The sequence below is a fragment of the Cetorhinus maximus genome, chromosome 10 (genome assembly GCF_964194155.1).
Source record: "Cetorhinus maximus chromosome 10, sCetMax3.hap1.1, whole genome shotgun sequence".
NCBI lineage: Eukaryota > Metazoa > Chordata > Chondrichthyes > Lamniformes > Cetorhinidae > Cetorhinus > Cetorhinus maximus.
The window spans coordinates 111,079,405-111,092,718 of NC_135888.1; the positions used below are offsets into that span (position 1 = coordinate 111,079,405).

General features: G+C 50.8%; 1 protein-coding gene across 1 annotated transcript in view; it reads right to left on the bottom strand.

The window, feature by feature from the left end:
- The window catches only part of LOC144685949 (organic cation/carnitine transporter 2-like), a 141,378-nt gene that overhangs the window by 97,471 nt on the left and 30,593 nt on the right, over nt 1-13,314 (bottom strand). The window contains exon 2 of the mRNA XM_078551007.1: nt 7,846-7,949. Coding sequence (XP_078407133.1) covers nt 7,846-7,949 — 104 coding nt within the window. The remainder of the gene's footprint in view (nt 1-7,845; nt 7,950-13,314) is intronic.

The following is a 13,314-nucleotide window of genomic DNA, read 5'->3' on the forward strand; positions in this document are numbered from 1 at the left end:
TTGGAGGGAGTTTTGAGGATTGGTAGGAGGGAGAATTGGGGCAGAGGTTGAAGGGGGCTGGAGAGGGGGGTTGGAGGGGGTTGGAGGGGAGTTGGGGGAGGTTGGGAAGGTTGGAGGGCGTGATGGGGGGGTTGGACGGTGGAACTTGGAGTAGAGTTTTGGGGGATGTTGGAGGGAGGTGAGAGGCGACGTTTGGGGGGAGCTTGGAGGTGAAGGGTTTGAGGTAGGTGGGGGGGTTGACGGGGGCTGGGGGGGTTGCGGGTAAGTTGGGTGGGGGGATTGAAGGAGAGGTTGGAGTGGGGTTTGGATGGGGTTTGGAGGAGAGGGTGGGGGAAGGTTGGAGGAGGGTTTGGGGGTTGGAGGTGGGAGAGTGTTTTGAGGTAAATTTGGAAGGGGTGGGGGGGGTGTTTGGAGGGCGGGACTAGAAGGGAGGTTGGAGGGAGCTTTGTGGGGGAGGTTGGGTGGAGGGGAAGTTGGAGGGTGCACAAGGAAGGTTAGAGGGATTGTTGGGGTGGTAGGTTGCTTGGGGGTAGGTTGGGGCGGTTGGAGCGTAATGGGGTTGGGAGGTTGGGAGAGTGGGGGGTGGGCTGGGTGGAGTGGGTTGGAGGGGGTTTAGGGGTTGGGGGGAAACCTTCAAGTCTTAGTACCAAAAATTAAATACTGCACACATCTCAAAATCACATCTCAGCATGTGGAGGAATTTTCCCAGAATTGCACTAAGTGCAGTAGCGGGCGGGTGAAATGGAGTCCTATCCACCAACAAAATGGCAGGTTTTCACGCCACATCTTCCCGAGCTTGCCTCATTATTTATTCACTCCTACGAAACACGCTGTTTCCATGGCGAGCGGGCCCTAATGCGCCCGCTCGCCATCACCCCACTGTTGCATCACGCCAGCCGCCATTTTTAAAAGGCAGCCGTCAGCAAAGCGCACATCGCCACCAGCTCACCACCACTGCCTGGGAGACATGGCCAGCAAAGGCAAAAAGACTGCAGCCCCCGCCTCAATGACAGGTCCCTTGAGTGACTGCTGGATGCCGTGGAGGCCCGTCGGGATGTGCTCTACCCCCGCTCTGGCTGCAGGATGGGTAGCAATATCACCAACATGACTTGGAGGCGGTGGCAGCGGTGGTCAGTGTGAATGCCCTGCAGAGGAGGACAGCCACCCAGTGCCGCAAAAGGATGAATGATCTCCTCCATTAAGGGTAAGTCATGTCTTTTCATCACTCCCAACTCACATACTCACAAATCCATCACAGATCCACCGGGCCCTCATTCGCTGCCAGTGCAAGGGACATCACCATTTACTCTTTCACACAAACTGTCATTGCCCTCATCCCAACCATGGGAACACTCACCACCCACACTGGCCAGGCATACTTAACATCTGGCCCAGCAGGTGTCCTGATACACTCTCCCCATCTCTACCCATGTGGGACAAACTGGCTCACAACAGGAGGGAAAGGTTGCAGACAGGTGGAGGGATGTCGGAAATCAAAGTTCTGATAGAATTCGAAAACAGAGCCATCTAGCTGGCCGGCGATGACCGGGACCGGTCCTGTGCTGACAGTGAGATCGGCGCTGCTCTACCATGTGAGGATCCAGCAGTGCAACATCCATCAGACAACCATGCTGTGAGTGATGTGTCCTCTTTCACAGGCCACTGCTATACACTAATTATCTCCCCTTGCTTCCGCAGGCACATCTGCGAAACAGCCAACAGAGTCCATGACCCAGGACCTCCAACAAGCTCCGAAGAAACCTCTGAAGAGGGATCTGAAGGCAGCCTCCCCGAAGTCCCATCACAGGGCTCACCCACACTCTCCACCAGCACAGAGACACACACCTCAGTGGGAACTAGCTTTAGAGTAGCCTCGGGGTCACAATCTGGTGAGCGCATCAGACTTTCTGATCCACAGCATAGGGAGGCAGGGAATTCCTGGAGGCCAGAAATTTGCTGAGTCCAAGTCAGATGACGAGCCTCTGGACTCGGTCATGTCACAGTTGCTGGAGCTGTAAAGGCAAGCTCGGGAACGTCAGGAAGGGATGTCTGCTGCACTCCTCAGATTGCAAGGCATGATGGAGGAGTCCGTCCATCTTCAGGTTGCGGTGATAGCGCCGGCATTGCAAAGCACCGAGGTCAACACTGGCAGGATGGCGGCTGCTATGGAGACCTTGGTCCAGGACATCACTCCACTGCAGCACTAACTCTATCGCTGATGCCATAGTTGGCCTCCAACAGTGTGTATGTGAGAGAGATGCTGGGCAGCTTGATCTCACTCCAGCTACCCCTTCCGCTCACGGAGTCAGCCAGGGGCCCTCGGGCACCCATAGGGAGGAGGATCAGCAGGTGCACACTCCGGGGCCATTCACCCAGGCGACTCTGGGAGTGACTGGCCCATCCGAATCCTATCTGCCTGTGAACTCAGCAGATCCAGCTTCTCAGGCCGAGGAGGGTGTCACTGCCACACAGCGGGACCCTGAAAGCAGGCTGGGCCCTCCAAGTCTTGGCCCTCCAGAGGACACCTGTCAAAGTCATCACAGACAGGGCATTACAGTCAGCAGCCTGCTCCACCTCTGCTGTGGATGTCCGGGGAGCACCAAGACAGGGTTAGGAAAGTGAGGTAAAAGTAGTTGTACAGCCTGGCCATGGGTGTTGATCACTTGTATATTCTGTTCACTAATGTCAATAAACTCCTAAGATTGTCACCCTGCCTGTGGCTCCTTGTTCTAATGAGCAGTGTTGTTGTCATTCAGATGTGAAACCTTTCTGCACAAGATAAAAGGCAGGTGTCTCAGTCCAGGGCCTCTTCCCTGTGCTCTTTGTGGCCTTCAGACCACAATGATGGTCTGGCCTCACACTGCCTGGAAACATTACTGATGCCTGCATCTTGGCGGTGCTGGTCATTGTTGCCAGAATGTCATGGGCAGGCGCCACAGTGTTCACTCCTTCTCTCTGTGTGCTCTCAGCACCTTTAAGGTGGGGCTGGCCCCTATCACACCAGCATCTGTGACCAGTGATGCTGTGCACCAGCTCCTGAAGGACTGAGATGCTGAAGGCAGACACAGCATTAGATGCATCTAAAGTTTCATGGCTCCGCCTCTGAGATAGCCCTGATCACGGAGCGCAAGCGAGCTGTCCTCAGCCAGACAGGAGTCGGACATTCTCAGAGGCTATGTGAAGATTTATGGAGTGTCCTCACTGCATGTTGTCATCATCCTCCTGTGATCAAGTGACTATTAGGGCCTCCACTGCGTCTCCATGACAGGAGCATTCTCACAGGGGGTATTGAGCTGTGATAAAGCCAGACTGGAGTCAAACATTCACAACTGCGATGTGAGGATCCATGGGACACCTCACTGCATGTTGTCGTCATCCTCCACAAATCTGGCAGCTATGAGGGCCTCCCGAGTGCGCCTGCCTCGCCTAGCCAGTACGAGAGCCTCATCCCCGTCATCGTCACTGCCGAGAACCCCCTCACCCTCATCGGCGTCCTCCTCATTGGAGGAGACATGCAGCTCCTCCATCTCCTCCTCCGCCAGCTCGTTTCCCCATTGCAGGGCCAGGTTGTAAAGGGCACAGCAGATGACGATGCGTGACACCCTCTATGGACTGAGTGTAACGACGAGGCCTAAGCACCACATGAGTACAGTCAATCACACCCTGCACCTGCGGGAATCCCGAGATCAGGGTGAATCCAATGGCCCTTGCTTCCTGGCTTTCCTGGTCCCGGGTGAAATGCACAAATTTGTGTGCCATGGAGAAGATGGCATCTGTGACCTCATGGATGCATTTGAGGGTGGTGGATTGTGAAACCCCACAGAGGTCACCTGTCGAGCCCTGAAAGGAGCCACTTCAGTGCCACAGTCACTTTCACAGCTACTGGCAGTGGATGCCCACCATGTCCCCTTGGCAGCAAGTCCTGCAGTAAGTGGCAGATGTGAGCCACCAGGTCCCTAGACATGCGCAGTCATCAGCGACACTGGTTCTCAGTCATCTGCAGGAATGGCAGGTGGCGTCTATCGACCCTGGGTATCGTTAGGCGCCGACCAGCCACGGCTCACTGTCGCTCCTGGGCAGTATGTGCGAGAGCCCCTGCTGCCCCTTCTTCATGCCCCTGCTGCCCCTTCTTCGTGAGGTTGCTGCTCCTGACTTTGTGCAGCCAGGTGCCTCAGTAACTCTCTCCTCCATCTTCTACAGTCTCTGTTGGCCATCAGGCATAGGGGGAGGTGATGCCATAGTAATCCAGAGATCCAGGGTAATGCTCTGGGGACCTGGGTTTGAATCCTGCCATGGCAGTTAGTGGAATTTGAATTCAATAAAAACCTGGAATTAAAAGTCTGATGATGACCATGAAACCATTGTCGATTGTTGTAAAAACCCATTTGGTTCACTAATGTCCCTTTAGGGAAGGAAATCTGTCGTCCTTACCTGCTCTAGCTCCAGATCCACAGCAATGTGGTTGACCCTTAAATGCCCTCTGAACTAGGGGGCAACTAGAGATGGGTAATAAATGCTGACCTAGCCAGTGACCCCCGTATCTCATGAACAAATAGAAAAAAACACATACATCTAGGTCACCAGGATCCATGATCCTGATGTGATCCTCCTGCAGCATGAAAGAGAGAAAGAGAGAGACCTGGTTATCATGGGTGTACTTAGCATCTTTCCTGGCCCTGTATGACTGCCTCTTAATGCTTCCTGGAGAGTGCAGGTCACCCCTCAGATGGCCAGAGATGAGTGCGCTACATGGCTGCCCTGTCAACTTGCGACATGGGGGACACTGGTCCAAACCAGGATGCTGAGATTGCAAGGGGCTGTGAGCACCTCCAGCAGTGACTGCTACATGGCCAGCGTTGGCGAGGAGATTGTACAACGTGTGCAGTCCAACTGCTCTGCGGTCCAATACAGTGGTGGTGGACTCGAAGTCTGTGCCGGGGGTGGGGAGGGTGGGGAGTGCTTGGTGGCCCTTTGGTGCCTCCGCGTTGCTTGCATGGTCGGGCACGCTAGGACCCTGACCCCAATCATATCACTGTGGCTGTGCCTGATCTGTCTCAGTTGCAGAGGCATGGTCAGTTTACACAGATGCTCCTTATGCTTGGCCCCTCCCTCACTTACCCTGCGCCCTCCCCGTCCTCAATTGCCTGTGCGTGGCATGTAGCGCCAGGAGAGCACCTGACCCCCCACTCCACCCACCCACCCACCCCCCCGCCCTACCTCAGCAGTCGCCTCCGAGGCTGGCCAGCACTTGTTCCCCCCCCCAACCCCCCTCAGCAGTCGCCTGGGGGCCAGGCATCAGTTTCCCCACCCCCTGGCACCCCTGAGGCCTGTAAGCAACAGACGAGCTATGGAGAACGCTGCTGCTCACTCACCTCAGTTCCCCCAAAGTGAAGGCTGCCAAGTGCACATTGCCTGTGTGCTGTTGTGAAACACATCGGCGTACTTTCCCGCCGACATGGACGGACGATACAGTGGGGTTCCAAGAGCCTGGCAGGATGGCCTTTCAATTATATGCTAATGTGTTACAATTAGTTCCCCGCCGACCGATAGCGGGAAATGCAGCCCACCATTGGCAGGCTGAGCAGAAGATCGCGACTTGCCTTCACGCCGTTGTGAAGTGGGTCCTGCCATATTTTCCGCGCACCCCACCTTTCAAGCCCACCGCCAGCGCATCAGTGGGCTCAGAAAATTCCGCCCCATATAATTAAAACTGACCTTCTATCCTGCTTTACCTGCTCCACGCCGCCCCTCTCACACCCACCCTCCCAACCCCAAACAGTATAAATTCCATCACATTTCCACTTCTCTTTAGCTCTGAAGAAGAGCTGTGCGGACTCTGTTTAACTCTGTTTCTCTCTCCACAGATGCTGTCAGACCCCTGCTGAGTTTTTCCAGCATTTTCTGTTTTTATTTCATATATCCAGCATCCGCGGCATTTTGCTTTTATATTACGGCATATAAATAGCTGTCTAAATTATCATTACATCCTGAAGCAGCCACAATTCCGATGACATGATACACCAGGAAAGTAAAAACCGGGAGTGATTCACAACCTGGAGTTGACTCACTACTGCCCATTCTATTACTCATGCAAGGTCTGGAAATTAAATCCTTATTTGTCACTAAGAGATTGCTTAAAGGAATGTTTTACAAATCTCTATTTTACTTTAGGTTCACCCCACCCAGCACCTTCCTGTTTAAAATCTCGCAGAAGGTGGTCACACTGTGGGACTAAGATTTCTCTGGAATTGAGGATCATCCATTGTAACTTTGGCAAAAAAAAATCTATTGAAATCCCAGAGAAACAGCATAAAGCATTTTTATCATAAAGGCTTAAATGCTTCTACAAATGACTTTGTTGTCGCACTTTTTCTTGCTGTTCGAGTTTCTTATTTATTAATAACATTTTTTACTTAATTTGCCTGTTTCTATCACACCTCAAATAACAATTTTAAAAAATACTATTTGCACCTTTATTTAGTGCAAATGTAATGCAACATCATATGGAACCAGTGAATAGGCTATAAATTCACAGTGGACAGCAAATTGTATAACAGTGGGTTGGCAGCAGAGAAGTCAGAATGGCATGGTTGTATTAGCTAGAGTTGAATTGTTTTGTAGTGAAATATAGTGGTTTCTTCGTAGCCACTTTCCTAACAGTTGATTGCTCTGTGATTAATTATCCTTAGAGAATCAGCATTGGGCCTTCAATTTCACCATTGCTACAATCACTCTGCCTACTGCATGTAGGTATAATGAAAGAAAGACAAAACCTACATTTATACAAAACCTTTCACAATGTCTCAAATTGCTTTACAGCCAATTAAGTACTTTTGAATTGTAGTCACTGGTATAATATAGGCATAGATGGGAACACCACCACTTGCAAGTTTCCCTCCAAGCCACATGCTATCCCCATTTGGAACTATATCACTGTTCCTTCACTGTCGCCGGGTCAAAATCCTGGAGCTCCCCTCCGAACAGCACATGGACTGCAGCTGTTTCAGAAGACGGCTCACAACCACCTTCTCAAGGGCAATTAGGGACGGTCAATAAATGCTGGCCTAGCCAGCAATGCCCACATCCTGTGAAAGGATAAATAAATTTAACAAGTAAATAATACCCTCAGAATTGGGGCATGTATGTAAGGTAGGGAAGGGGGAGGACGAGTGCAAAGTTGGGGCAAATGACAAGCTTGCATGGCCACAGTATAAGTCATGGATCATTCTAACCCAATGGCCTGGTCACCATATTCCAGAACTGACTCCCGTCTGAACCCTGGGGAAGGTTGTGGATGCCGGCTGGTAGAAGTGAGATTTCGGGCAGCAGGAACCGTCCGGACCCCAAGGGAATGGTCCTCAGCATTAAAGTGGGTCATGGCTGGTCAAGAGGAGAGAAAGTCTGGGCCAGAGGAGGCTTAAGGTTTCCTTGTGGGACTGGTGAAAGTAAACCTCCTGGTTTACAAGGAATCTATTAAAATTGTGAATAAAATTACCTTGTTTCTCGTCTGGCCTGGATGCAGGCGGAAATAGCTTTCCCCAGTGTGGTCAGTATTCTGCACAATTTGCATGATCTAAGATTAAAATCACTTTGCGTTTTGAATAACCTCATCATCCCCAGACTTATGAAAATATGTGAGTACCCCACCTGCCTGCAGCAAGCACCTCATATGCTGCCTGAAGCCCAGGAATTAAAATAGTGGCCACTGGAAATGAAGCAATGTGGTGAGTAATGTACTCAGTTCCTATCTTAACAGCATCCCTTCCCCACCTGTCCTTTTTCTTGTCAGATGTGGAAGAGTTGGGCTCAAGACTTTGCCAAAGTTGAATAAAGAAAATAACTCACCTGTCCGATAACTGTCCACAACAAAAAGAACCAACCAGCACTCCCACGAAGAAAACTAACATAGAAAACGGCCCTTTCCAGTCATTGTCACACACCAAGTCCCACTGAAATGTAAAGAGAAATGAAAAATTCCATATACGTGGTTTGGGGAAAATTACAGAGAAACCATTTTACTGCATTAGATCTAAGAATGGAAGGATACAGGATACACAGAAAGCTCATTTGTTTCACCAAGACTGCAAAGACCCAAGGCTGTCAGCCGGGACTCAGTAGCAACACTTACGTCCAAACCTGTGGGTTCAAATCCCAATGCAGAGGCTTGAGCACATAATCTAGGCTGACACTTTAATGCTGAGGGGTGCAGCATTCTGCTTCACTTGTTCAAGTGTGATCCCATCTGCCCTCTTAGGTAGGTGTAAACTATTCCATGGCACTATATAAAGAAGAGCAGGGTAGTTTTCCAATCAACTGTATTCCTCAACCAGCATTACACAGGCAGATTATCAGGTTGTTCGTGTCATTGTTGTCTGTGGTAGGTTGCTGCCAAATTTGTCTGTGGTTTCATTAGTTGTGAAGTGTTTTGGGACATACTAAGGACATGAAAGGACATATAAAAGGAAACTCTTTCTAATTATAACAGACAATAGACAATTTGCATTGTGTGGAATCTCCCAATTATATTTCACCTTTTGAGGGAAACAAATAAAACTGTATGTCAAATTTCCAAGGCAGAACAATGACATTTTTTCACATGGCTTGAAAATAATAGAGCAAAACTCTACAATGTCAACATTGATCAACTGGCTTTCACAGATAGAACTTTTATAGATACAGCAAGATTAGGAGAATCATAATCCATATGTCAACTATACTTATATTAAACTGACACATGTAATCATCAGTTCTATTCCTGAACATATTGTAACCCAACTCTTGTCATTTATTTTGGTCTTTCCCTCATTGATTTTCATCAAAATATCTCTAGACCCTTGACCAATGCTGATTTAGATTCTATAGGTGCAGCTTTGCAGGTTCTATCTGCTACCTTGCCCAGTTGGCTGTTCATCATGTGTGAAACTTGATAAGGGAGTTATTAGGCTATTCAACGAAGGAGACATCACAGCTGAGCTTGATCTACACATATACTTTCCAGCTGGAGTCACTGACTAGCAAACAGACATTGAAGACCCAGTAGACTGTTCCTCTACCAAATTTAGCACATTGTCACAAAAGCAAATTGTTGTGGATGCTGGAAAACTGAAATAAGAACAAAAAAAGCTGGAAAAACTCAGTAGGTCAGGCAGCATCTCCTCTGGAGATCGCCTCCTCATCCTATCCAGTTAGCATGCACACACGCCCAGCATCCTTATTTGGCCTGTAATGCGCTTGTTTACACTCTCTCCATCTGTCTTTATGCAGGACAAGATCGCGCACGATTAACGGGAGAGGTCCCAGGCTGGGAGTGGAGTGCCGAGCATCAAGGTTCTCACTCCGTTCGAGAGTCCGTTGGAGCTGGCCGGAGAGGATGTGGACCATTCCTGCAGTAACGGTGAGGTCGAATGCAAGCATCCACATGAGGATCCCACACCAGATCATCCCTCTGTCATCGCTACTCTAGTCCACTGTTCTGTGTAACGCAGCTGCCAAGCACTAATAACCTCCACTTTCTGCCCTAGGCACATCTGCCACATTACCCTCAGACAACCTTGACCCCAACCTCAGCACCGAGAGCACCTTGGATGAGGACCCTGAGGGCAGCACCATTGAAGACCCATCATAGCACTCACCTGCACCCTCCACCAGCGCAGCAACACACACATTGGTGGGACCTAGAGATAGAGCAGCCTCAGGATCACAATCTGGTGAGCACAGCGCACAATCTGTTCAATTGCAGGCAGAGGCAGGGATACCTGAGATCACCGGCACCTGAAGGACTGCTGGAGGCAAGAAATCTGCTAAACCCGAGTCAGATGATGAGCCTCTGGACTCTGTCCTCAACCAGTTAGTGGGGCTGCAAAGACAATCATGGGAACATCAGGAAGGGATGTCTGGTGCACTCCTCAGATTGCAAGGCACGATGGAGGAGTCCATCCGCCTTTAGTCCGAGGTGATAGCACCAGCATTCCGATGCACCGAGGTTAACATTGACAGGATGGCGGCTGCAATGGCGACCTTGGCTCGGAATATCGGTCCTGCACTGCTACGCAGGATGACCTCCATTGCCAATGCCATAGTTGGCCTCCAACAGTGTCAATGTGAGAGGGATGCGGGAAAGCTCAATCTCACTCAAGCTTCCCCTTTTCCTCAAGGTTTCAGCCCGGGGTCATTGGGCACCCATTGGGAAGAGAACCAGCAGCTTGACACCCCAGGGCAATCCACGCAGATGATTCTGGAAATGTCCAGCCAATCCAAATCCCCTCTTCCTGTGACCCCATCATCTCCAGCTCCTCAGGCTGAGAAGGGTGCAGCTGGCCCACAGCAGGATACGCAAACCAGGCCAGGGCTTTCCAGGTCTCGGCCCACCAGAGGACATCTGCCAAAGTCATCACAGACAACAGGGCGAGCAACAGTCAGCAGGCTGCCTCCACCTCCGTGGGTGTCGGGGGAGTGCCAAGACTTGACGGCAGGGTTAGGAAGGTTATCAAGATGTAACTCTTTTGAGTCAAAACAATAAACTAAATTAACAAAATAAGGGATAAATCAAGCACAGCCCCTAAGTCAGGTCAGCTGTAAAACCAAGGACAAAGTTTAAAGGAAACTTACAAACATCAAACCAAAATGCGATTAAAGGGGTTAATAAAACACCCCAGGCCCCGCGGTGCCCACCGGGCACGGGTTATCAAGATGTAGTTGCACCGCGTAGGCACAGATGTTAATCACTTGTACATAGGCCAGAAGTTTTCAGTTGGCGGGCAGGCTTGGCTGGAGCGGGCAGTCGCCGATTAAGGCCCACCCAGCATAAGATGCGAGCTGTAGCGCTCAGCGCTACCTGTGCGGGCGGAAGGAGGAGAGAGAGTCAGGGCCAAAGCTCTTTCGTGCATGCACATGAAAGAGCACTTCAATCTCCCTGAGGAATGGAGCTGCCTCAGGGAGATTGAATCGCTATTGTAATTAAAGAATAAATGGATGTCCTCTCATGTGACATGTTTGTATATTTAGGAAATTTTAAAAATTTAATTAATAAAAGCTTTAGGGAACCCCATCCTGCTCATGGATGAGGTTTCCTAAAAAACGTGAAGGCCGCTTGGCCTTTTCCCTTGCCCACCAACCTTAAGATTGGATGGGCAGCGTAAACAAATACATTAATGACTTCCTTAATGGCCTTAATAAGCCGTTTACATATTGGCGGGCGCGCAGCCGACTCTGGCGCATGCCTGCCGAACGAAATATCACGGGACTGCGCGATGACGTCGGGACGCACGCCCAACGTCATCACGTGTCATTTTACACGTCGGCGCAGGCCCACCCCCACACGCAGGCTGAAAAATCCTGCCCATAATGTTCACTATTGTAAATAAACTTCCAAGAATGTTTCCTTGTCTATGGCTGCTTGCTATGATGAGCATTGCTCATGTCACTCAGATCTGAAGCCTTAGTTCTTGCACATGAGAAAGGCAGGTGTGATCGTCCAGCTTCACACTCACTGGATACATTAGTGATGCCTGCATCTCGATGGAGCTTGTCATTGCTGCCAGAATGTTATGGGCAGGTGTCACAGAGTTCTGTCATTCTTTCTATGTGCTCTCAGCACTTTTGAGGTGGGGTTGGCTCACCATCTCTTCAGCACCTGTGACCGGTGACGCTGTGTTCCTGAAGGGGGCAGGTGCTGAAGGCTGCCAAAGGATCGCATGCACTTAAGTTTCACAGCTGCATCTCCATGATATGACCCTGATCACAGAGCACAAGCGAGCTGCCCTCAGCCAGACAGGAGTCAGGTGTTCACAGGGGCAATGTGAAGATCTATGAAGTGTCCACACTGCATGTCATCATCATCCTCCTGGAATCTTGCGGCTATTGGGGCCTCCACTGCATCTCCATGACATGAGCCTGAGCACTGAGAGTATATGTGCTACCATCAGTCACACAGGAGTCAAATGTTCACTGAGGCAAGGTGTGGATGTCAGGACTGTCCTCAATACATTTCATCATCCTCCTGCACGAATACTACGGCTATTTGGGCTTCATGAGTGCGCCTGCCTTGTCTGGCCAGTGCAATGGCCTCATCACTGGCATTCTCACCTTCGAGGACCTCATCACCCTCATCGCCTTCGACATCCTTCTCATTGCAGCTCTTCCATCTCCTCCTCAGCCAGGTCCTCCCCCTATTGCTGCACCAGATTGTGCAGTGCACAGCAAGCTACGATGATGCACGACACCCTCTGGGGACTGTATTGCAGTGCCCCACCAGACATCTTGAGGCACTGGAATCTCATTTTCAATATGCCAATCGTTTGTTCCACCAAAGTCCGGGTTGCGGCATGAGCCTTGTTATACCGACTCTGCTGCAGTCTGAGGCCGCCGCATGGGCATCATCAGCCATGTCCTCTGTGGACATGGGGCCAACCTAGGCACCAACCCAGCAACCTATGTGGACCCTGGAAGATGTCAGGGATCTGAGACCTGCCAAGGATGTAGGAGTCGTGGACACTCCCTTGGAATTGTGCACAGACCAGTAGGATGCATTTGTGGTGGTCGCAGACCAGCTGAACATTCAGCGAGTGAAAGCCCTTGCGGTTGATGTAGTTGACTGCTTGTTGCCACAAAGATCTAAGCGCCGCGTGAGTGCAGTCGATGGCACCCTGCATCTGTGGAAAACCAGAGATTGCCACAAATCCCAGTGCTCTTGCTTCCTGGCTTTCCTGTTCCCAGGCGGAATGCACAAAGTTCTGTGCCTTCACAAAGATGGCGCCTGTGACCTCCTAGACGCACTTGTGGGTGGGGGCTTGCGAGATCACCTGTGGATTCCTGGAATGAGCCACTGACATAAAAATTGAGCACCGCGGTCACTTTCAAGGCCACTGGCAGTGGGTGTCCTCCATGTCGCCAAATCCTGCAGCAGGTGGTATATGTGACCTACCAGATCCCTAGACATGCGCAGTCTTCGGCGACACTGGTTCTCAGTTATCTGCAGGAATGACAAGTGCCATCGAGAGACCCTGGGTCTAGCAAGGCACCCACGAGCGACGGCTCACTGTGGATTTTCAGCTGCATGCACAGGAGGCCCTGCCGCGCCATTATCTTGAGGACAGTGCTCCTCCCATTGGTGAGCCAGGTGCCTCCGTTGCACTCTTTCCTCCTTCTCTGCTCCCTATAAGCCATGAGGCATACCACTAGGTCACCAAGCTCCATGATCCTGATGGTCTCCTCCTCCAGGATCAAAGAAAGAGACGCATATGTCAGCATCTGTGTCCAAAGGACCTCTCTTGGTTATGTCTCAAGGCCCCTTCACGCATGCCAGAGAGTGCTGGC